This window comes from Lissotriton helveticus, chromosome 12 (genome assembly GCF_964261635.1).
Source record: "Lissotriton helveticus chromosome 12, aLisHel1.1, whole genome shotgun sequence".
In the NCBI taxonomy this organism is placed as follows: domain Eukaryota; kingdom Metazoa; phylum Chordata; class Amphibia; order Caudata; family Salamandridae; genus Lissotriton; species Lissotriton helveticus.
The window spans coordinates 764,156,340-764,178,795 of NC_136073.1; the positions used below are offsets into that span (position 1 = coordinate 764,156,340).

The following is a 22,456-nucleotide window of genomic DNA, read 5'->3' on the forward strand; positions in this document are numbered from 1 at the left end:
TCACCCTGTAAAACCCCCCCCATAACCAATCTCAGAACGATAACCACATCTCCACCTGAAAATCAACTTCTTTGCACACATAGGATTTAATTTTCATTTTCTTTTTAATTCACCAGAGGAGTATTTTGATATTGAGATGTTTTATAGTAACAAAGTCAACATACATGAAACTGCTTTCAAAAACTGGTGCCAAAATAGCTCATAGAGTTCCACGTTTTACAGTCACAACATCAAATGCCTCATCGCTTAGTTTACTTTCTGAAGATTATACAGAACTGAAATCAATCCGAAAGAAAATGCTTTATTTGATTTTAGCAGGTTATTAAAATCATAAAAGCACCAGTTTGAAAAAACAAATTCATGAATACATTTAGAAACATTCCATACAGAGAAAGCTAAAATTACATCATAATAAAACCCTTGATGCCTATTCCCTATAAAAAAAAGCTAACAGGTCATAATATTCCGCTTCCTCAGAATGCTCTTTAAAAGGCCAGTCGTGATGCCTATACAATATTAGTTATCCAGTAGCTGCAAAAATAAAAATGCTGGACGGCATTGTCGCCATGCACCCTGCTTCAGATAAAGCGCAATCCATCTTGCACGTTCCCTGGCATAATATTTACAAAATGGGACCACGTGCATAGTTGTTTGCAAAGATAGATTATCGCATGGGCAGAGGACAAGATCCCTAGACCAATTATTTATGGTTGGAAAAGTTACCAGGCGATGAAAGCTCTCAAACTTAAACCTGGTCAAAACATATCTATCGCAACCTCCTAAGCAATAGATCAGGTAAGGTTGGATAGAATAACAGTACTTGCAGAGATTACAATGGTTTTTGGTGGCCTCAACGAGGTCCTGAGAAAAGTATTGTAAATTATGAAATTAATTCATAAAATTAAATCTGGGAGAAGGTCTCGGTAGAATACCATATAGGTCAGTTTTATTACAATATTTAACAAAAATTATACAACAAATTAGCAATAGCGATAATTACTTTCTTATCAGGTGCTCACATATGTGACAAAAGTGCTCAAAGTGACTTTAGTGAATATATTAAAAAAGCATTTATATACATTTATATACAAAGATGTCACCACAAGGGTATTCCCACACAAATTATATACAATAAAAAAATGGGGGAGTTTTCCTTGAGTTTGTCGACGGCGTTTCGATCTAGTTTGTTTTAGATCATCATCAGGACGTGAGCTTCCCTGAAATTAGAGAAGTGTCACCTTTGATTCCTAGGCGGCAAGGAAATTAATTGGGCCGGTATCGTGAATCTACCTTTACGTAATCTATGCAATAAGCGCCAGAAATTGCAGAGTCTAATGTTGTTTGTATTTAGGGTCTTCGTTTCCAAAGCGTTATCTCTTCACGTTTTAGAATTGAAGAGCCCGTTTTATTCCCTGGGCCAGGTATAATTTTCGTGGCAGGAAAACGTTACAAGATGTGAGGATTCAATTGCTCGCATCAGTAGCTCAAAGACTGCGTCAATGCGGGAGTTAAACACCGCTTAGTTCTGTCCGGTCCGGCAACGCAGATAACTTCACCGGTCTGGCGTTCTCTCGAGGATAGAATAACAGGCCATGGTCATTTGGTGCCGAAGCACGGATTTTTTGTTCATCTCCACTGTTAATCTGAGCAGCTCAAAGTGATTTAGGCATAGCGTTTTCAAATCTTTTCTGGATATCGACAAATAGACTCTGGCATATCATAAAAATCTGGTCTGTTCAGATCATTAAACAAGTTTCTGACATAGTTTAACCAGGGAATATTTCTAGCATGGTCCAGGGCCATTATATCCATAATAATTTCACAATGTGTAAGCCTAATGTAGGTGAGGTCCAGACTCTATGCCAGAGTAAAATGGGTTGTGTTTTTAATAACATCAGTAATATGCTCAATTCCCTGTTCACTATGACAGTTAAAAACTGGAGCACTCTGGGGAACAGCTGGAATAAATCTTAAAAAAGCATTTTCTGCAACTTGTAAGGAAGCTACATTATAAAAACCCCAGACCCCCGCAAGTTGCAATACTTCTGCATTTTGCTAAGTAAATTTTTAATAGGATCTCCGGGGGCTTTTTTCCCAGTTTTGATGCGAAGTTCATTACCGCCGCGATCAAGCGCTTAAACAGAAGAATCCTGCTCTTAACCGCTGGACCCCAAGAGCCTGTGTCCTCAAGTAGTATACCAAGGTACGAGAATGTTCTGGTAGATTCAATTCTATCGCTACCCGCGACTAGGCTTCTACATTTAGTAACCCCCTTCCCGCACGTCATCACAAAGGTTTTCTTTGCATTGAGTTTTAGACCCCTATTGGCCATAAACTCAATGTAAGTGGAGAGTGCTCTCTGTAGGCCTATGTTGGTTCTAGCCATTAGCACTGCATCATCCGCTTGAGAAGTGAGACAATCTGCTTGTTGTTGCGTCTCGGTGAGTCTCCCTCAGTTCCTCCTCCAAAGCGTTGGTATATATGGAGAAGAGGAATGGGGCCAATACGCAGCCTTGCCTAACACTCTTCTCCACGCGGAATGATTTGGTGCATTCTCCCTTGAGGCCATGTCTCACCTTAGCCGATGCCCCCACATGTAATTGTCGCAGGAATTGCACAATTGACGATTCTACCCTAATAGCCTCTAGGATTTTCCATAGCTTGCTATGGTCCACGGAATCGAAGGCGGCAGTAAGGTCGACGAATACTGCATACAACCGCTTATGGTTGTTTTCTTGCACCGGCTGTATAGTTATGCACTGCAGAGATGATTTCCACATAACGGACAAAAACATCCAGCTACATCCATTGGAACTGATTAATACACAAAGCTAAATAATTACCACCTTCTTGTAAATCATGAAACTTAACTGAAGAGGCAGTAAAATAGTGATTTATGGCCTTGTGCCTTTTAAGAGGAATGTGTGAACATTTGGAAAAAAGGGTTTCATGCATGAGAAATGAAGATAAAAGCACCAAGCAAATCTACACAAGATTAGGAAACAATGCTTAACATGCTTCAATCTGGCAACAAATAATTTGGTACTTACATTGCCCTTAAGCTTATCACTATTCTGGACTGTCAGGCATAAAGACAGTCCCATATTTTGGTAGCTCCAACAAGTACATCAGAGCACCACTACTGGCAGTGTTGGACTGTAGCATAGCAGGGAAAAAAAAGTGGCCAAGCCTGCAGTCTTAAATTCAATGGGAGTAGTTTGAATTACACCACTTCCATTGCATTGTAGCTCCTTGTCAGTAAAATGTTGTTTAAAGTAGGTAAGCTAATTCCCAAGAAGCTTATCACCAAAGACCAGAACCCCAATTGGTTAATACACGACAGCATAATTCGTAATACTTATCAATGTGGAAAATCCAAAGACTGATATTGTCACACTTACCTTTTTATTTGTTTTGATAAGCTGGATGACCTCATAGTAAACCTTTCTCCAAAGTAGTTCCTCTGCTTTCCTGCCATAATCCACTGGGTGTAAGAACATCAGCTTCACACACAGCTCTCGTAACCTAAACAGGGTGAAAAAAATAGTTAGTGGCTGCCACCAGCTGAATAAAAGACACTTTTTTTAGTCTACGCCGCCACCACCACAATTTGTTCAGCTGTGATAAGTCTCCTCCGTTTCAGAAGATATTTTGGGAGAATGTTAAGTTCCTTAAAAAGGGACAGCATCTGGGCAAAACATGCAGCTAGTTCGTGAATATACAAACTAAAACTAGTTCGTGAATATAAAAACTAAAACAAATATTTCACACCCATGGGCTAATCCACAGAAGAGGTCGGGGGGGGGGGGCGGGGGAGATCATTGGTACTTTGACCTAAAATATTGAGCAGAATGGACGCTTGACAATTTTGGTCGTATCCAACAGATCCATAGTCACTTTGAAACAGAAAGGGCATCAGGGTACTGTGTCACGAGGAGTTCTCTAGGGAAATATTTAATAGTGGATTGAACAGCATATGTTATTCCTACCTCCAGTGTTAAACATAAAGATCTTAGTTTGGGAAATCTCTGTTCCTCCCTCCATTTCCTTTGACAAACAATAAAGTAGTCTAACAAGTGAAGTATATTATAAAATATTTGCAGTCTACATGCATATACATTTAGGAGTGGAAAAATGACCACCAATACATCGCACCAATAACTGCAATGGGTAACCACAGCTGATGTTTTATTAAAGTAGCCTTAAGATGTAACTGACCCCGAGGGCTAATTCCTTAACGCATAACAGCTACTTTGAATAAGCGCTTCCTTTAGACCCAGACTCCCAGGTCAGATACTCCTTTTTATTCTTGAGCAGACATTAAAAGCAAGTAAACTTGAATGAGTGACATTTTGGCAATGGCTCTTGGGGACCACACCCTGCTGTAGACTGTCCTATGGAAGATGCATCTTGCCAATGTGTATTCTGATATATCCAACCTCCTCCATGGTGTATCTGCATGAAGTAAGAAGAACTAACCTGGCATGTTGAGACTTTGCAACAAAGGAGGAAGGCATGGATGTTCTTTGCACCACCCTTGGAAACAAAGCATGGATGGATATGCCCCAAACTAGGTATCTAGTGTCTTCACAACCTTGGGGCCAATAAGACTCTGGAATTATAGGATCAGGAGAACCTTCAGCTCTTCTGGACAGACCTCCTCTGGATGTACATGCATGAGACAACTCAATCCATAATCCCTGGACAGTAAACTCACTTCCCTCTTTGGCGCAATCAGTCATCATTGCTGAAGGAAATCACGTGAAACAACAACTCCTCTTGCAAGCTTTCCCTCAACCAACACACACTGCTGAAGTTTCTAAGTCCTCCAAAAATACAAAAGACAACTGAACTATTTTATTTTAAAATGTATATTTTTACGTACATTTTAACCTAACTATATCACACACACACATATACACACACACACAAACTAAAGGTTAAAGGGTAGAGTGAGGTTATAGAGAGGTGAAAATGTCTGTTCAAACCGCAAATGCAAGAAGCAAGGCGGTGTCATAAGGCCTGGCTTAAATAACCATCCCCCATGGGAGGGCATACATGACCATCCCCCATGGGAGGACACTAGCAGAGGGGTTAGGGGAGTGCGTCATATTGTAAGAACAAGTGAAATTCAATGAAAAAAAATATATATGGAGTTAGGGGTCTGGCTCAAATCTGCAAAACCACTGAATATCCACAATTATGGTTAGTCATGCACACAAAGCATGCCATAACGCACAATGCCCGCAATGTGGAGTACACCACTTTGCCTGGGGAACAGTAAGAAAAGGCAGATTATCTAAAGCATGGTGAGTGGCAGGAATTACATTGTGTGTTGTGTATTTGTTCTGGTCATATTTTAGGGCTCATGGTATGTTCCTGGCCTGTTGAGGCAGTGGCGATGTGCTACGCAAACAAATGATGGAAGGAATGCTGAATAAATCATACATTCTCCGCCAGTCAAGAGATATGGGTTAAATCCATCGTTCTTTTGCTCACCATGCCACTCGAGTTTAGACCCAGCCATATGCAAGCCAAGTCTTCCCTGGACCTGAAACAAGTATCCTGGGACCGGTTTCTGAGTATTACCCTTCATCAGCCAGGCTAGCTTGAATCCAATGGAACAAGGAGCAAGGGACCCACGTCTGGGCATTCCCATCCCTCTTAGGGTGAAAAGTGCTACGCAAACAAATGATGGACGGAATGCTGAATAATTCATACATTCTCCCCCAGTCAAGAGATCAGGGTTAAATCCATCTTCTCATATGCAAATCAGTCTTAACCCTGTGCCTCATGGGAACAGTCCAGATCGAACTGCCAAGCGGTGATGAGCGGCTTTAAATCCTCTTCGATGAGTTCATTGCTGATCTGGAGGAAATCAGAGACTCTAGAAGCCAGTGCAAGCAAGTTAGCTGGAGATGCACAGTATGGAAAAATGATTATCGCAGAGCTGCAATACAATCTAGTCGTCATCATAGTATCTTCGGTCCAGTGTAAATGCAGAGTCCATTTCAAGATCGCAGTCATCTGGTTTCTTTCCTGACAACATTGTGTGTTGCTGAGTTTCTCGCTCCTAACTATGGTTCACACATAGCAGTGTTAAGCCAGAGGGTGCCGATCGTTGTCCTAAATTATTCGTTGTACTATATTACATAATACACTGATACTGCCAGTGTCTGGTTTATACTACATTATTTATATAGAAAATTTCCAGCAGACTGGCTAGCTGATACCCTATGCGGGCTGTTTATTTCTTCCCACCATACAATCCGTCTAACATGTTTCACTGAGGTTAGTCATCTTGTTGCTTTTACCTAAACAAGTAACATACGATTCTTAAAGGCTGGTTGCAAAACAATCAATTAGCTCCATTCATTCGCCTATAACCAGTGTGAACACCTGCATTCTCAATTGTCAGCCTGACAAAAACAACAGTAAGCATGTCACATCTAACAGTACAAATGAAAGGAATATCAAGTTTAAACATGGAAGTATGCCAAGGATAAAGGAGTTTGAAACATCAACCAATAATACAAAGATTCTCAAAGAGTACTTTAACAACTGACATAACATTGTCAAGTGCCTCAACAATGCAATAGTATCAAACACATTCTCCCTTTCAAAGATGAGGCATCCCACTAAGAGTATTTGGGCCAGCTATACCACTGTTGTAGACTAAAGAAGGTTGCAGGTAAAAAAGGTTAAAGTAACAACTATTTATGGCTGAAACTGAATGAGCAGTAATGTAATTCACATTAAACATAGCAAAAACATGCTAGGTCTTGATAAAAAAAGTCCCTCTGTACATGAATTTAGACAAGCCGACTACCTACTATTAGAATTTGGCTGCACAATATTTACACATCAGAAACATATGCACATCCTCAAAGTACACCAAGCACCCAACAGTCGTGTTGCTTGAACTGTATGATGTTAAACTGATCAGTTAAGCTGTGACTTACTGACATGCAGTACTTTCAAAACCAAAGAATACCCAAAACCTCTAACTCACATTTTATGCGTACTCCAAGAGTGACTGGTGGACAGCAAGCTGTGTGTTGTATTGGCATGGTCTTATAATAGTTTTTTTTTTAAACTTACAAATAGCACAACTTAAAAAAAAAGCCTTGGTGAAATATTATTTCAATATGCACACTTGAAATATTGTCATCTCTGCTAAACACGGACTGGGTAGTGCCTGGCTTGTGAACTACACTGCTCACCATCCACTAACATACGTTCGGTTACTTTAGCATGTTCTAACAAGCAGCCTGTACATTACAAAAATCTGTATATAGATCTGAGAACACAGTGCCAATGCTTTACTCGTGTAAAGAATAAAGAAAAGTTTCCTACTGAACAATCACAACTGTTCAGGGTTCAAAAGGTTTACAGCACAACAAACAAAATTAAAAGAGAAAAATTTGCATGCAAAGTATATTTCAGTAGACTTACTTGTTTCTCAGACTGATGTTGTCAGGCTTGAACACCTCCTGGTAGGCAGTTTTGTTACAAAGGATGAGATCTAGTCTATGCACAGCTTCCACCACCGCTCTGCCAAAGGAAAAAAAGTAGACCAAAACTTTTATGAGTTAGCCAGTAACAATACAAAAGAGTTTTTTAGGAGAATGAGAAGGCTGAGAGTAAACCTTCCTGAGCCTCTGCCCAACTTGGCTACGGCAGTCCAGTTGGATAAGTTGCTACTTCTTACCATATTTGGTGGTTGAGTTTGCTGTACTTTGCATGGTCATAAAAAAAAAAAACACTCGTCAAAAAGGCAATAAAAGCCAAATTAATAACGTACATAAGATTCAAGTTATCCAACTGGTGCATTCAATTTCAAAAACGCAATGCATTAGCAGTCAAGTGTGGAAGGTTTGTACAATCTAAATGCCCAGTCTTTAAAAACACCAACCCAAGAAGTTGTGGTTGAAACGAAACATACAACAAAATTCCACAATTAGCTAAGTAGGGTTGTGTCATTTAAATAATGAGTCAAATATGATCAAACATATACATTTATTTAGGATTTTTGCAAAGCGATGCTAACCCCCATTTGATGGCATCCCAACATTTTGGTTTTCAGGGTAGATACACATTTAGTGAGGGGCTTGCTAAGGTGTTACAGGCTCAATCATGTTAAGATCCGGTAGGCAAGCTGGCATGGGCCGCCATGCCCAAAACGCACCACCACCACCAAACTGCAAAACCAATAATATTGTTGGAGGAACTGCCTGACTGGGGAGGCTAATCGCAGCGAGTGCACTGTGACGCAATAGATTTTTTAACTGTTCCACAGAGGAATCTGCAGTCTCACCATACAGCTCTCAATTGAAAGTGCATGTTCATTAAGGTAGCCTGAATATCCCCAGAAAAGCTTGTGGAGTGGATCACGGCATGCCTGTGGAGGGTAACCTCGCAGCCACAGGGCACTACATGTGTCAGGATAGACTATCCCATATTTGAGGATTTGTTTAGAAGTGTCAAAATGTCACTCCCCAGATTAATAAAATAAAAATGAAAAAGAATGGTTTCTTCATATGATCAAAAAGACGAATGACACCTAGTTTTGCCATTTTCCAAAAGCCATCTGAAGAGTCCCAAATATTCATAAACATGCAGAACCAAACTGCTAGAGGTGAAGATTTAGTGATTCATATATTCAAGAGGATCCAGTGGTGCAGCAAGGAAAATCAGAGGGGTTAGGTTTAGCAGAAGCAACATAACAAAAACAATCTGTGTAAGCAACATTCGGATCGGTGCCATTACAGCTAGTGACTTCTTAATTACCAAAGCCTGTGATGGCATGGACTCAGGAGGCTTTGGGTTCATAGCTAATCGCTCTTGGGAAACACTAAAGAGGGATGAGGGGGCCAATTCCTGAAGATGTCCAACACGACCTCTCAAAGTGTCTGGGCCTACAATCAGCCAGCAGACAGACCCAGGAATTTGTGCTTAAGTTTCTTAAGAACTGGAAACAGGTTCGATGAGCAGGAGACCAGCATCGCCAAGTCTCAGAACTGTCTTGGGTTGAATAACAGTTCTAGAAGAAACAAGCATTGAAAATACAATAGGTCTCGCCTTTGATTAAGTTAAAGCCATTTGCTTTGCTAATGAAATTGTATAGCAAAGCAAATGGCTTTAACTTAATAAAAGGCAAGACCTATTGCATTTTCAATGCTTGTTATTTAATTATGTTAAATTTGAAAACAAGAAAAACAGCACTGACTAATGAGATCGGGAGAACGGAGCCATAAATTCAGGCAGAAGTCAGGCCAAGTTCTGCTGGACATAGTCAGGCAGATGACAGCCTCGCATCTGAAAGATAGATGAGCTCGGCACAAGTCAGGCAAGTTCTGATGGACAGAGTCAGGCAGATGACAGCCTCACTTCTGAAAGGCAGATGGGGTCCACAAAGAAGTAAGTACAAGTCAGGCCCACTTCTGATGGTGCAGAGGCGAGATTCGCTTCGAAACGACAGTACCCCTGAAGGCACTACTGTCCCGTTCGAAGACCCCAGGAGCCCAGTACTGGATTACAAAAGTAGACCGGAGTACTGCTCTGCTGCTCCCTGGACCCAGCAAAGAGAGGCTACACCAAAGACTGGACTGGACATGCTGCACCCAAGCGATAAGACTAGATTTGTTACCTTTGCCTCAAATTGTAAAGCGCTCTGATATCCTTCGGGATCAAGTTCGCGCTATATAAAACTTTATAAATAAAAGGAATAAATAAATACCAGTGTTTTGAGGACGACCAATCCTTCCTAATGCTCCTCCTCCTTCCCTCCATCAGAGCTCCCCCTTTCCTATCTACTCTTTTTCGTTTCTGCTCCCCTTGCGAGGTCATTAAGAGAATGGCTGCAGACCTGGCACTAGGGGGGCTTTCTTATGCTTCAGGCTTTGCATAAGATGAAGGCTTCCTATAAAGCCTTATATAGGGTAAACACAATTTATGGCAAGAGAAGAGGGTCAATAGTGTATGGGGTTGTTTGTAAGGCTGCGGCAGTAAATGATGGAAGAAATGATTCATTTAGGATTCCGTCCATCATTTGCTGCCACTGTTCTTTGTAAGGCTGGCAGGGTGGCTCGGCGATTTAAATGCTCCCACTGACCGTTGCAGTGTCTGCAGTTACGACTTCGAACCTCAGCTGAGCCTTGTGTCCAACCGTGGTGCACACACGGTCATCAGACTGAACAACAGCCGCCTCTGCTACTTACTAGAGAGCTTAAAAACGTTTACTATGGAGAGCTCGATCAGAACTAGTGATATTATTCCGACTCAAACTTCTGGTGCAAAGATTTATAGAGCTCTAGGGAGATAGATGGAGTCCTTTGGTCTTCTCTGTTGCCTTGCTGCACGGTGCCCCCTTGTGGCGGAGGTTTAAGCAGCTGCATGCAATGGATTTAAAGCAGCTCTTCACGCCGTCATGGTGGACGAGGACTCCCCAGGTCTGAACAGGGTGCTTTTAAAAGCTTCTTTTCACACATGCACAAGCAGGTACAGGGATTCCCATTCGTTTTGTTCATAGTACGGGAACAGCCCAGACATAGGATTGTGTGCGGAAGCAGGTGTGCAGGCGAGACAGGTAATTACAGAGTGCCCACTGAGGAGGGCAGGGCGCCAGCTCTCAGTCCGCAAGACAGTGGCGTTTAAATCCCAAATTCTGGCAATGGTGGCAAAGGGCCCAGCGCAGAGACACACCAGACTGGCACTCAAGAGGAAGCAGGCTAAACTGTCTCCTGCCACAAAGACCTGAGCAGGGCATCAGCAGGCTAGACTGTCCTAGCCGTTGGCCCCTCACAATACTGACGAGACGATGTGAAAGCTGTGCCGCTGCTGAGACGGCCACAACATAAGTCTCTCTGCTCCATGGAAATAAATGAAAGCAACAGAGGGGTGTGATAAAAAGACAGACCTGTCACGCACAAACCACTGGAAGCCACACACGAGACAACCCAACTTAGAAATAAACTCTTTTAAAAAGACACAATTTTAATTTAAAGGCAGTGTAACAAATGTTTACATCTTACTTCGGTCTCCCTTCGGCTAGACTGTCCGAGCCATTGGGCCCTCATAACACTGACGAGACACGATGGGAAAGCCGTGCCGCTGCTAAGACGGCCACAATGTGACTAATATTCTGCTCCCGCCCATCCATTGTAATGGAGCTAAATATAACAAGTCACAATGTTACAAGCGCGTCCGGAAAGGACCGTGCTTGTGCAATTACGTAAATAACAATGAAAAACAAAAAGAGTGCTTCCAGGCTTTTGAAGAAGACCATGTAACTCCGGCAGTAAACGATCCAATCACGGTGGGCGGGTCAAAAGGAGACAAGGCGGCAACAAGGAGGGACTAAGAAGCCTCCTTTACAATTAGAAGCCATCGTTTTGCATAGCAGATGACGCTGGCCAATTAAAAAGATGTGCGGGGCTTCAACTCTGCCTACGAGAGCTTCGGAATCTGTATTGATTCCAAAAAGCTCTCGGATGCGGAGAGCAGCGCATGCGCTGCTTTTGACAGCCGAGACCTAAAAAGAGGACTTCAAGACCTACCAGAGTGGAAAGGTCCCATTTTGAGAAGTCCATAAGTGCCCTGAGACTAACAGCCTGGCTTCCCACGTCCCAACGGCAGGGAGTTGCAGAAGCCACAGGCTGAAGTATCATGGTGAGCTCAATGACAGTATTAACAGATAATGTGCTGAATCAGACAATAAAATATTTTTTAAGCAGTATTGAAAGGATTTGTACCTGGAGAACACAGCAGGTGATATGTGACCTAATCTGCTGTCATAACAGACCTGAGAAAATTAGGCATACACCTAAGAAGAGAACTGGGTTTACATCAGTTAGGCACAGAAGAAAAGGAACCAAAACAAGCATGCCAAGCAATGCCATGTTTAAGACAAGGCAGCATCATGGGCAGACTGAGGCGCTATTAAAGTCCTGGGCAGCACCTTGCTTCGCCAGCAAGATATTGATGAGGGAAAAAGTTATCCACCTCCTAACAGATGCCTGGGGACATTCATAAAATAAGGAATTTGCAGGTACAAGTAATCATCAAAACATTTTAGCAAATAGCACATATCTCCATCCCTCAGTGATATGACAAAAAGAAATGATGGTACTCTAGCAATTAAAATGCAAATACATGTGAGGTACTGTCACACCTGTAGGAAAACATGTCTGTGTAATCCACAGGACAACAGACCACACTCGTAAGGCATCCCAGAGCCATCAGACCACTTCCATGTGACATGACCACAGACCCCCATCTTCATGAAAACATCTCAACCACTCAAGCCACTAGTCCCAAACACCATAAGTAGGAAAGTACACTTAATAATTTCAATGCTATTAGACAAGTCTCAATAAATAGGCACTGTGAAAAAACGGGTCTATAGTACTGCTGGAATACCCTTTTATCAGTTCTCGGCTATAAAATGAAATGGATGTCCTCTTAAAGCGACATCCTCTCGATCTCCTTGTATATTTGCAGCTTGAAAAATCAAAGGCCACACAGCAGCCCACAACTACTGCCTTAGATACACTCAGATCACCTTAGAAATCAGAAGACATCCCATAGGTACCACCAGGATCTCCTGGCAGTACCTATGGGATGCGATGTGTAGAGTTGGTATAGGGTCTGGATTTATTAACCAATTGGTGCATTAGATCAAGACCCGGTGGCTAGAGTAGTCCTAATGGGTGGTTATTTGGGTCCAGTTACTATTCAAAAGGGAACAAGGCTGGTGTGCCTGTGCTCTCCTTTACTTTTCGCCATCTACATTGATCCCGATATCTGGAAATTGGATACTAATCCTGTAATCCCTTCAGTTTACATTAATGGGTTGGATACAATGATATTGGCCTATGCAGATGAGGTGGCATGTTACACCAGACCCTATGGCAGAATTAAACGAAATCGAAAGGGATTCCAAATGGTTTGGGTGATTTTCAGGCAAATTCGCTGAACGATAAGACACAAATCGTTATTAATAGCAACATTTCATTGCGGAATTACCGGGTGGTGGATAGTGCAGTTTACTTAGGGGTCAGTATCTCTAAGGATGTCGATAAAATAGTTGGGAATAATTTTGACCCCTTAATTGAAAAAACTAGAATGGATATTTGTAGGCGGAACAAATTACATCTCTCCCTGGTGGTTGCAAGATTTTGAAAATGATGTTTCTTCTAAAAGTTCTTTATTTTTTCAGTGCCATCTCTTTGGAGGTTGAGAATCAATGGTTTGAGGGCATAATGACAAGATTCTCGGAAGCTTACGCTAAGATTAAGGAGAGTCATGAGATTTCTTACACTCCCACAGGAGAGGAGCAGGTGGGCAGTACCAAAACTAGAGTTGTATTACTGGGCCACTACACTTAAAGCCAGATTTTGTTTCAAGAGAAAGATGAAGTTCTGGGGGCTGTGGAAAGTATTTCTTCTCCCCTTGAAGTACTTCTTGGGAAAGAGGCTTGGTGGCATCTGTGGAGGCAAGTCGTATTTAACTACTTCAGGAAAGTTTGATTTAAGCCTGTGCATGTGTTTTTAAAGGTCTGGTCTGTGGTGCATAAACATTAGGGCATTGGTGGATTGAATGCTTATACTCCTTTGTAAAATTCATTATTACTACCGAATATCTTTCAGGACCCCTGCAACTCTTACTAAAAGTAGCTTGGTCTTAACCAAGTTGGAGGTCTTTTACATGTACACCGGCATCGTCTCCTTTGAAGAATTTAAAAGGGAATATAATGTTGGTCCTAGGGAATTCTATAAAAAGATCTTCAAATACAGGACTTCCTCAGTCGGAAGGGAGGTGGTCCTTCTGGGTTTGCTAGAATTGACCTTATGGGTGTGTTATTAAGCGGAAGGCTGCGCCCAATTCAAAATATATAATATGGTTTCTGACTTTTATTATGAAGGATGATCCTCAGAAACATTCCGAGAAGCGGTAGGAGAAACGTTCTACATCAAATTCTATTTTTTGGAGTCTCTCCATCTTGCTCAATCTGGCCTCCTTCCTGCAAACTTACAAGCCCAACATTATAAAACCTGCTTTCATCTATAATATACACAGGGAAAGACTGCAAGGTGGGGTGGAGATATGGGGACGTGGTGCCCAAGATGTTAACTTCATGGGGCCGATTTAATTCAGACGTTCGCTGGGTATCCTGCTATAGATGTAATTGGTTACATTTTTGTAATAAGAAGCTTAAGTTGAAAATATCCCCATCCCCCCCAGCCGATTTTACTAGGTATACAGAAAATAGGGACCTCAAAGTGTATGCTCATTTTTGTTTATCGCCTTGGCTGCATTTCGGTTGTGTATTGCCTCGGCCTGGCTTGATCATAAGCCTCCCACTTCTGGTCAATGGCTGGCCCAGATGTTGGCCGTACACAATCTTCCTTTTTTCTCTTTTTTTACTCTTTCTGGCTTTACAAAGGCATGATTCCATGAAACATGTGAAACTAAATGAATTAATTATCTTTATGCTGGTGGATGATATTTATGTATTTATTGTTCTTGTGTTATGCAGGCAGTGGTCTTTGTAGTTAAAAACTACAGCTATAAAAAAGAATTAAAAAAAAAGAAATCAGAAGACCTGCAGCAGCCGATACTTCATAGTTCACTTGAAGCATACATAACTTCATAGTACTGAGTCCGCTCATCACACTAGCAATCTCACAGCTTGCTTTTAAAGTTGTCCCCAGCTTTGTTGGAAGCGCAATAATTGATCACGTCTCTAACATTATCCTTTTCATTGTCACTCACTCACGCGCATTGGCTTATCGGACCACCTTTTTCTTTAACATTCTGCTGACGGGCTATCATTCCAAAAAATTTGCTCTAGTACTCAGTTTCACATCTGCTTTTTTCATGGTGACTGAACAGAATATGCCAGAATGGACCTAGAACTGATAAATGCCCTTCGGCAAGAAGGATACACCTCAGATGAGAAACTAAATACCCACCAACAATGCACAAGAAAGACGGTCACCTTCAAGGTCATGAATAGAGTGCACAAGACACATTGCCATAGCCAACAAGGTGGAGGACCACTAGATCCACACATTCACTCTCATCTCCATGCAATAGAGACTGCACAGTCATACGGATTAGGCAGTAAGTAAATTGATAATTCTCCAGAACACCCACTGACACCAATATGGTCCAAGAATAAGGGGGGGGGGGGCTAGACGCCGAGCATGGCAGTCGTCTTGTAGACGAGCTCCGGACCAGGGCCACCAATTATCCTGATAAACACCCATTGTGCACCAAATAGAGGGCGAGCGGCAATCGGAGGTGCGGGGGAATCAGGAGGCGTCGAAAACACCGGCTGGGGCTCCGGCACTGGGCATCACAAGAAACGGTCCCGCTGAAGAGGAGCTCGAAGGGCGCCATCTTGGGCCTGCAGTGTGGAGTGTGGAGATTGGCGGAGGGCTGCTGCGGTTTGCTGCTGCACTGCGGGCAGCTTTGCCAGTGGGGAGCGAGAGAGACCTAACCGGAAAAAGGTGATAGCTACCGGAGCGGAATACCTGGAGGACCCGTGAGCGGACCGTGTGCAGGAGGAGGGGCCGGGTTCGGGAGTCGAGGTGCGTCGGTGAGTGCGGACGCTGAGACGGCCTGTGTCCCCGACCTCCCCCTCCCGTCTCGCTTGGCTTTCCTGGCAGGGAGACAGTGGGGGCGGAACGCCAGACTGCCAGCGGAACCAGCGGTATGCCCTTTCTCCTTCTCCCCCCCCAGGCGAGTAGAGAGGAGAGGGGCGGAGAGGCGCCATGGTTCCACGTCGCTCGGTCCACAGGGAAAGTGAGCAGCACACAGGTGGAAACTCCCCGGAGCCCGCGATCGCGGCGGAGAGCAACGCCGAGACACTGAGTGCAGGAATTACTGTAGCCGGAATAGGCTGCCACGGGGGAAATCGTCGATCTGACTCCTGAGTGGCAAGATTGTGCGTCTCCCCGCCGAGAACGAGGAACGGCTGCGGAGCGGAGAGTCGTCGTCCCCCCCCCCCCCCGCTGCATCCCAAAGAGAAAGGCACTGCACAGCGCCAATACCAAGGGCGGGGAATACGAGACCCGATCATAGGGCACCCCCCCGCCCCTAGAGAACATACTTCGGAGGTGGAAAGGCTGGGTGGCACGAGGAAGCAGGGCGGCTGCCTGGTTTGCATACCGCAGAGGAAACTGGGGCACACTGACAGCGCACAGTGGGGTGATCCCACAATACAGTATGAAGTGGTAGAGATAAACGGACATTCAGCAGGGTGAGGGCAGAAGGCACAAGATCTATTGTGTGGCAAACCCATAACTGTTTACAGCAAGCCAGAGATCGGGAGACTTACAGTACAGTGAGTGGATGCCCCACCCTAGTGCCGGGGTATTGGAATACCACTGAACAAGTACAGGAGGACACGGACACTTTCAGTGAGAGGACAACCAGACTGCCGAACCCAATATAAATATGCAAAAAGCAGACCCATGTCTACTGAAGTGAAACCTACAGCCTAGTCAGATGCTCAGATATCTCATCAAGTAAAAGGAGTAGTGTGGAGAGTAACAGTTGATTGAAGGAGAAGGGAGACCTACTGGTATAATTGCAGCGGGGTGCAGCACGGATTATTTGTCATAGGCACTGCAGTGGTGGTGCTTGGTAGTCGCAATAACTAGCTGCGATGGGTCGGAACAGAGTAAAGCAGCAGGAACAGGGTGGCATGGATCCGGTACAAGACCTAGTGAATAGTCGGGACAGCGCATCGGCATCTAACTGCGTCCCCCCACAACGCTCAATATCCAGGAGGATAAACTGGACCTCATATTACGCCAAGTGAGGGACTCTAGAAAAGCAATGGAGTTCCAGATGGGGACCCTGACCACTGGTCAGAACCTGCTTAGGGCGGATCACGCGAAAAAGGTAAAAGATAACGCGGCGTCGCTGGCGGAAGTACTGCCCAGGCAGAAACAGACGGAGTCGGACGTGAAACAACTGCAGACACAAGTGGCCACTCTCCTAGATCGAGTGGAAGACGCAGAAGGGAGGGCGAGACGGAGTAACATCGGAGTGATTGGCCTGCCGGAGAAATGTGAGGGGTCGGACGCCACGGGCTATATGGAACAATGGTTTCGAGACCATGTTACAACAGAGGGACTCTCCACACAATATTGCATCGAGCGTGCGCACAGAATACCCACAGGGAGACCGAGACCGGGTGCCCCGCCGCGGCCGCTGATAGTAAAACTACTGAACTTCCGGGACCGGGACACGATTACAGAAGGCCAGGGAAGGTGCACCCATAAACTTTGAAAATGCAAGAGTCTCCCTATACCCGGATTATACGGTGCTGGTCCAGAGACAACAGTCTTCATTTATGGCGGTGAAGCGACGGCTCAGAGACCTGCAGCTGAAATATGCTCTACTCTTTCCCGGCCAGGCTAAAAATAATGCACGAACAGAAGGCTTACTTCTTTGAGAGTCTTGGAGATGTGGAGGATTGGCTAGAAGTGATGGAACTGACTGCTGTTGCGGAGCACACCTCGCATGGAGAGGAAAGCAGCAGATCCCAGAACGGACACATGACGGGGCAGAGAGGCAGAAGATCAAGGCGAACACCGGCGCGTACACGTGTTACCTCACAGCTGATAAGACAGAACAAATACGCAGGCGATCATAGCTACGGCCACTTTCACGAATGCCCCTAGAGTGGTGGACATTAAAACCTCATCGGAAGATGAAGAGACGCATGGTTCGGAAACTGAGGGCAGTATGGCCTTGCTCCCCTCGGCCACCCCGCAGCTGATCTCCGACCTGTTTGGTTGATGGACTCGTGCAAGTACAGTTTCATTTTGTTTTTTAGGGTAACTGTGTCCAGAAACAAATTTAGGCCCTCCTTAACACTGTCGGATTCCCATAATAAGTGCATCATCATTATTGGGCCCTGGTACCGTCGTAGCTCGAGAGTAGCAACTCGTAGTCACATTACACCACATGCAGAGCGCAGGCGCAGCCCCCCGCATGGCAAAGGCCCTCTTCATGTTCGGTATGAATGTATTCGTTTGGTTATCTGTTATGGTCTGGTATAGTTCACAGATCAGACCGGGGGTTGGGGTGATTGGAGAGTTCATATTGATACAGATCCACTAGAACCATTGGGAACCATGTTGACATGCAGGTGGAGTAGATGTCAGATGCAATGCAAGCACAGGGTAAATACACAGTTGTAACCTGGAATATCCGAGGTATGGGCACGACGCACAAATGACACAGAATTCATGCGCACTTACAGCGCCGCAAAGCACAGATTGTATTCCTACAAGAGTCGCATATGGTGGAAAGTGTACTGGTGAAACTTAGGAGGAAATGGCGAGGTCAAGTTTTCTCAACCTCCTATTCTAATTATGCTAGGGGTGCCACGATGTGGATAAGGCCTGGTGTGCCGTTTGTGGCACACGAGCGGAGAATAGATAAAAACAGGGCCGATATGTATTTGTAAGGGGGGCATTAGATGGGCAATTGGTGGTGCTGGGTACAATATACGCCCCTAACTTCGATCAAGATAAATACTGGGACACAGTGAGTGGAGCGCTGGCGGGGTGGATACATGCCCATGGATTTTGGGAGGTGATTGTAACACAGTCAAGGATGTGCTATTGGACAGGTCACACCCACCATTGCACGGAGCTGGGGTCCTAAAGCAAGCTGAAGCGCTAAAAAGATGGGCGGCGGGGTGGGAGTTATGTGATGTGTGGGGGATGAGCCATCAGGGGCACAAGGAATACTCCTATTACTCCGTGGTGCACGACCTGCACACTAGGATTGATAGAATTTTGTGTTCCAACAGGATAGCTATGCAAGTGATACATACTACATATCTGCCAAAAACCTTCTTGGATCATAACCCACAGGAGATGGTTATCACCTGGGGCAGAATTCCTACCCCGGTCCCCATGTGGAGGTTGTGGCCACAGTTGTTGGAGGACCCTGCATTCCGCAGTGACCTTCTGCAAACAATAGAGCATTACTTCATGAAACATAGTAATACAGCGACTAATAGATTGGTAGAATGGGACGCCTTCAAGGCGGTCTTAAGAGGCAAAGCAATTAGTGCAACTGTGGGTGCACGGCAGGAAATTCATAGATCACTGGTGGAGGTAGAGGATTCAATGGGAAGGTTGGAGCAAGAGGCAGTGTCAGATGTAGAAAAGAAGGGCTTTTTACAAGAAGCACGAATTAAACATGCTGAACTCCTGGAGACGCTCCGGATTATAATTATCAGGCATATACTAGAATCGCGCATGCGGAAGCGGATAAGGCAGGTACTCTACTTGCTAGATTACTCCGAGGTACCCCTGCTGCAGTAGTCATTAGTGAAATTACCATGGAGAACGGGACAAGGGTTTCCAGTCAAGGGGAAATCAATGAGGCCTTTAGGAAATACTATGAGACACTATATGGAGCGGAGATGGATATTGCAAATGACCAACTAGAGACCTTTCTGTCCTCCCTAACTATCCCAACACTACCGAGTGCGGCACAAAAGGAATTGCAGAGGCCCATTACATCGCATGAAATTAAAGTTGCCTTGAAGGGCCTCCCACGTAATAAGACCACTGGTATAGATGGGCTCCCCATTGAATTTTATGCGACGTATGCGGACATCTTAGTACCTCACCTAATGGCACTCTACACAGAAGCTTGGGATAAGGGTTCCTTGCCCCTCACCACTGCGCAGGCACTGGTGATTTGCTGCCGAAACCCGGAAGGGATCATACTGATATGGCTAACTACCGCCCTCTTACGTTATTGTCCACAGAGTATAAAATTTTAAGTAAAGTACTGGCTAACAGGCTTCTACCATACTTGTCAGGGTTGATCCATATAGAACAGACCGGGTTCCTACCGGCACGGAGCAAATCACTAAATATTAGGAAAATACATTATTTGATTACGAAAGCGCCTAAGCAGTTTCCTCATGCAGGCTGTCTCTCCTTGGACCTTAGACAGGCATTCGATCCCATAAGCTGGACATACATGTTCCAAGTGTTACTGAAATTCGGAATTCCGAAAGGGTATGTAGACTGGCTGCGACTACTGTGGAGTGGTGTGGCTCACTGGTTAGAGGCGCCAGACCCGGAAGAAGAGGACGGCCTGGGACCAGGGTTCAATTCCCGACGCGGCAGGGTCGTGGACCAGGGTCAGCGGACTCGATAATTCTCGCCTCGGTGCCTACTCTAACCAGGGATCACACTCGGCAACGCTGGGCATTAGCTTGCCTCATCTCCACAATGGCCCCCCACATACGCCGGAGATGCCTGGTTTCACCTTGGAGATACCCAGTAGGGACCATCTCACAGGGAAAGCCAGGACGGGTTCCCCAGCGGTCTACAGCGTGGAGATACCCCATGTGGGGTGATTCATGCGCTTTACAAGACATCATATCATTACATTACTGTACAAAGCTCCAACAGCGCGAACCAGAACGGGAGGACACATATCGGATGAGTATAGGATACATAAGGGAACCAGACAGGGCCGTTGTCGCCTCTCATATTTATTCTAGCACTAGAACCCTTAGCAATAAAAATGAGAGAGGATTTTATAGGGTGGGGAATCCCGATAGGGAATATGACACCTCTTCTCGGCATACGCCGATGATATCCTTGTATATATCAGAGATCTCCGATTGCCCCTAACCCCAATATCTGATTTGTATAAACAATTTGAGGGGCTGTCAGGTCTGGCTCTAAATACTACAAAATCGCATGCATTTTTCTTCACGGAACATGTAGCTGATGTGGAAATAGATTTCAGTGACGCAAAGCTTCAGATAGCTCAGTCCACATTCAAGTATTTGAGGATCCAGATTTATAGGACTAATGCGGACATGTTGGAAGGCAATCTTAATAGAGTGATTAGAGCCCTAAGATCTAGCGTGTCATTCTGGACTGCACTGCCATTGTCTGTAATGGGGAGAGTAGCGATTGCGAAAATGGTGGTACTGCCCAGTTTACTGGATTATTTTACTAATTTGCCAATAATAGTGCCACAGGCCACTTTCAACTCGCTAAACACGATTAATAGATCGGATATGGGAGAAGGGTAGAAGGAGTATCAGCTTAAAAAACTGTAAGTGAGCACCTGGGCTGGTATGGGAGTTCCGGACATCCGCACCTATTATTACGCTTGCCAACTACAGTGGTTGTCATACTGGGTGGCGGGCCGTAACCTGCAAGAAATAGGGTATACGCTGGAGGATATAGATGATGAAAGGCTGCATGCTTTGTTATTACCTAGACATATAATGCCAAGAGACCTACCCCCCTTATTGGATACGGCGCTGAAATGCTGGAAAGCGGCACTGTGATACACACATACGCCTATTGCATATACCAGTAACATTCCACTGTTGGGAATTCCATTGGCAAGCGGTACGCTCACCAAACGCAGATTAGCACTTGGGAGGAAGCGGGGGTCAGCACGGTGGGAGACTTATTCAATAATGAGACGCTACTGGACCACGATGCCTTCGTACATGAAACAGGTGCCCCGGCTCACTTGTACTTACTGCATGCTGCACTGTTTCAGTATGTGAAAAAACACTGGGCACCGCAGAGGAGGGAACCGCCCAGCAATGAACTAGTAAAGATAGTGCACTATATGGGGAGAGGTAGACACTTGATTCGCTGGTTATACACTGGTATCAGCGCCCACACAAGGGACACACTGGAAACATTAAAAACTGCCTGGGTGGGGGATATAGGTAGGAACATTACAGACAAGGAATAGACAGCCATAATAGAGCATCCCAGAAAGGGATCGAGAAACTCCAAATTCAAATTTATTCAAACAATGGTACTGCATCGTGCTTACTTATCCCCGAGTAGATTGGATAAGATGTTCCCACAAACACATGTCTGCCTGCGATGTAAGAAGGCAGGAGCAGACCTGTTGCCCATGATATGGGCATGCCCGGTTATAAAAGGATATTGGAATACGGTTAGGAGCGTAACAGGGGCGGTAGCAAAACGAGAGATACATGATACAGTGGAAGACTGCATTTTGGGACTGCACAAACATGTATCTAAACATAAGGTACAATACCGTTTCATAGACCTTGCATTATTATTAGCTATTAGAACCCTCTCTATGCGGTGGAAGTCGAATAAGCCCCCCAATATATTGCAGTGGAGTACAGAAATGATAAGATGGAGCAGTGCAGAGGGTGCAGTGTTGCCCAGAGAAGAAATAAGAGGGTTACGTAAGATACCGATATCGTTAGAATGGGAAGTCATGCTAGTTGAGTTGAAGGAAGCTTATATGGACTGGACTGATTAAAGAGCATCCTTCTGAGGTAAAATATGTCCCCCATGCCTTGTGATTAAGTGTAAGTGCAATAAATGTGTAGTTGTATACAAACCTATATATTATGAGATGCAACTGTAAAATAATGATGATGGTT

The 22,456-nt window shown here is 44.5% G+C and overlaps 1 protein-coding gene across 1 annotated transcript in view; it reads right to left on the minus strand.

Annotated features, from left to right (window-relative positions):
- SMG5 (SMG5 nonsense mediated mRNA decay factor) overlaps window positions 1-22,456 on the minus strand; it is a 397,003-nt gene that overhangs the window by 351,484 nt on the left and 23,063 nt on the right. The window contains exons 2-3 of the mRNA XM_078669528.1: window positions 7,456-7,554; window positions 3,402-3,525 (exon numbers count right to left, since the gene is read on the minus strand). Coding sequence (XP_078525654.1) covers window positions 3,402-3,525; window positions 7,456-7,554 — 223 coding nt within the window. The remainder of the gene's footprint in view (window positions 1-3,401; window positions 3,526-7,455; window positions 7,555-22,456) is intronic.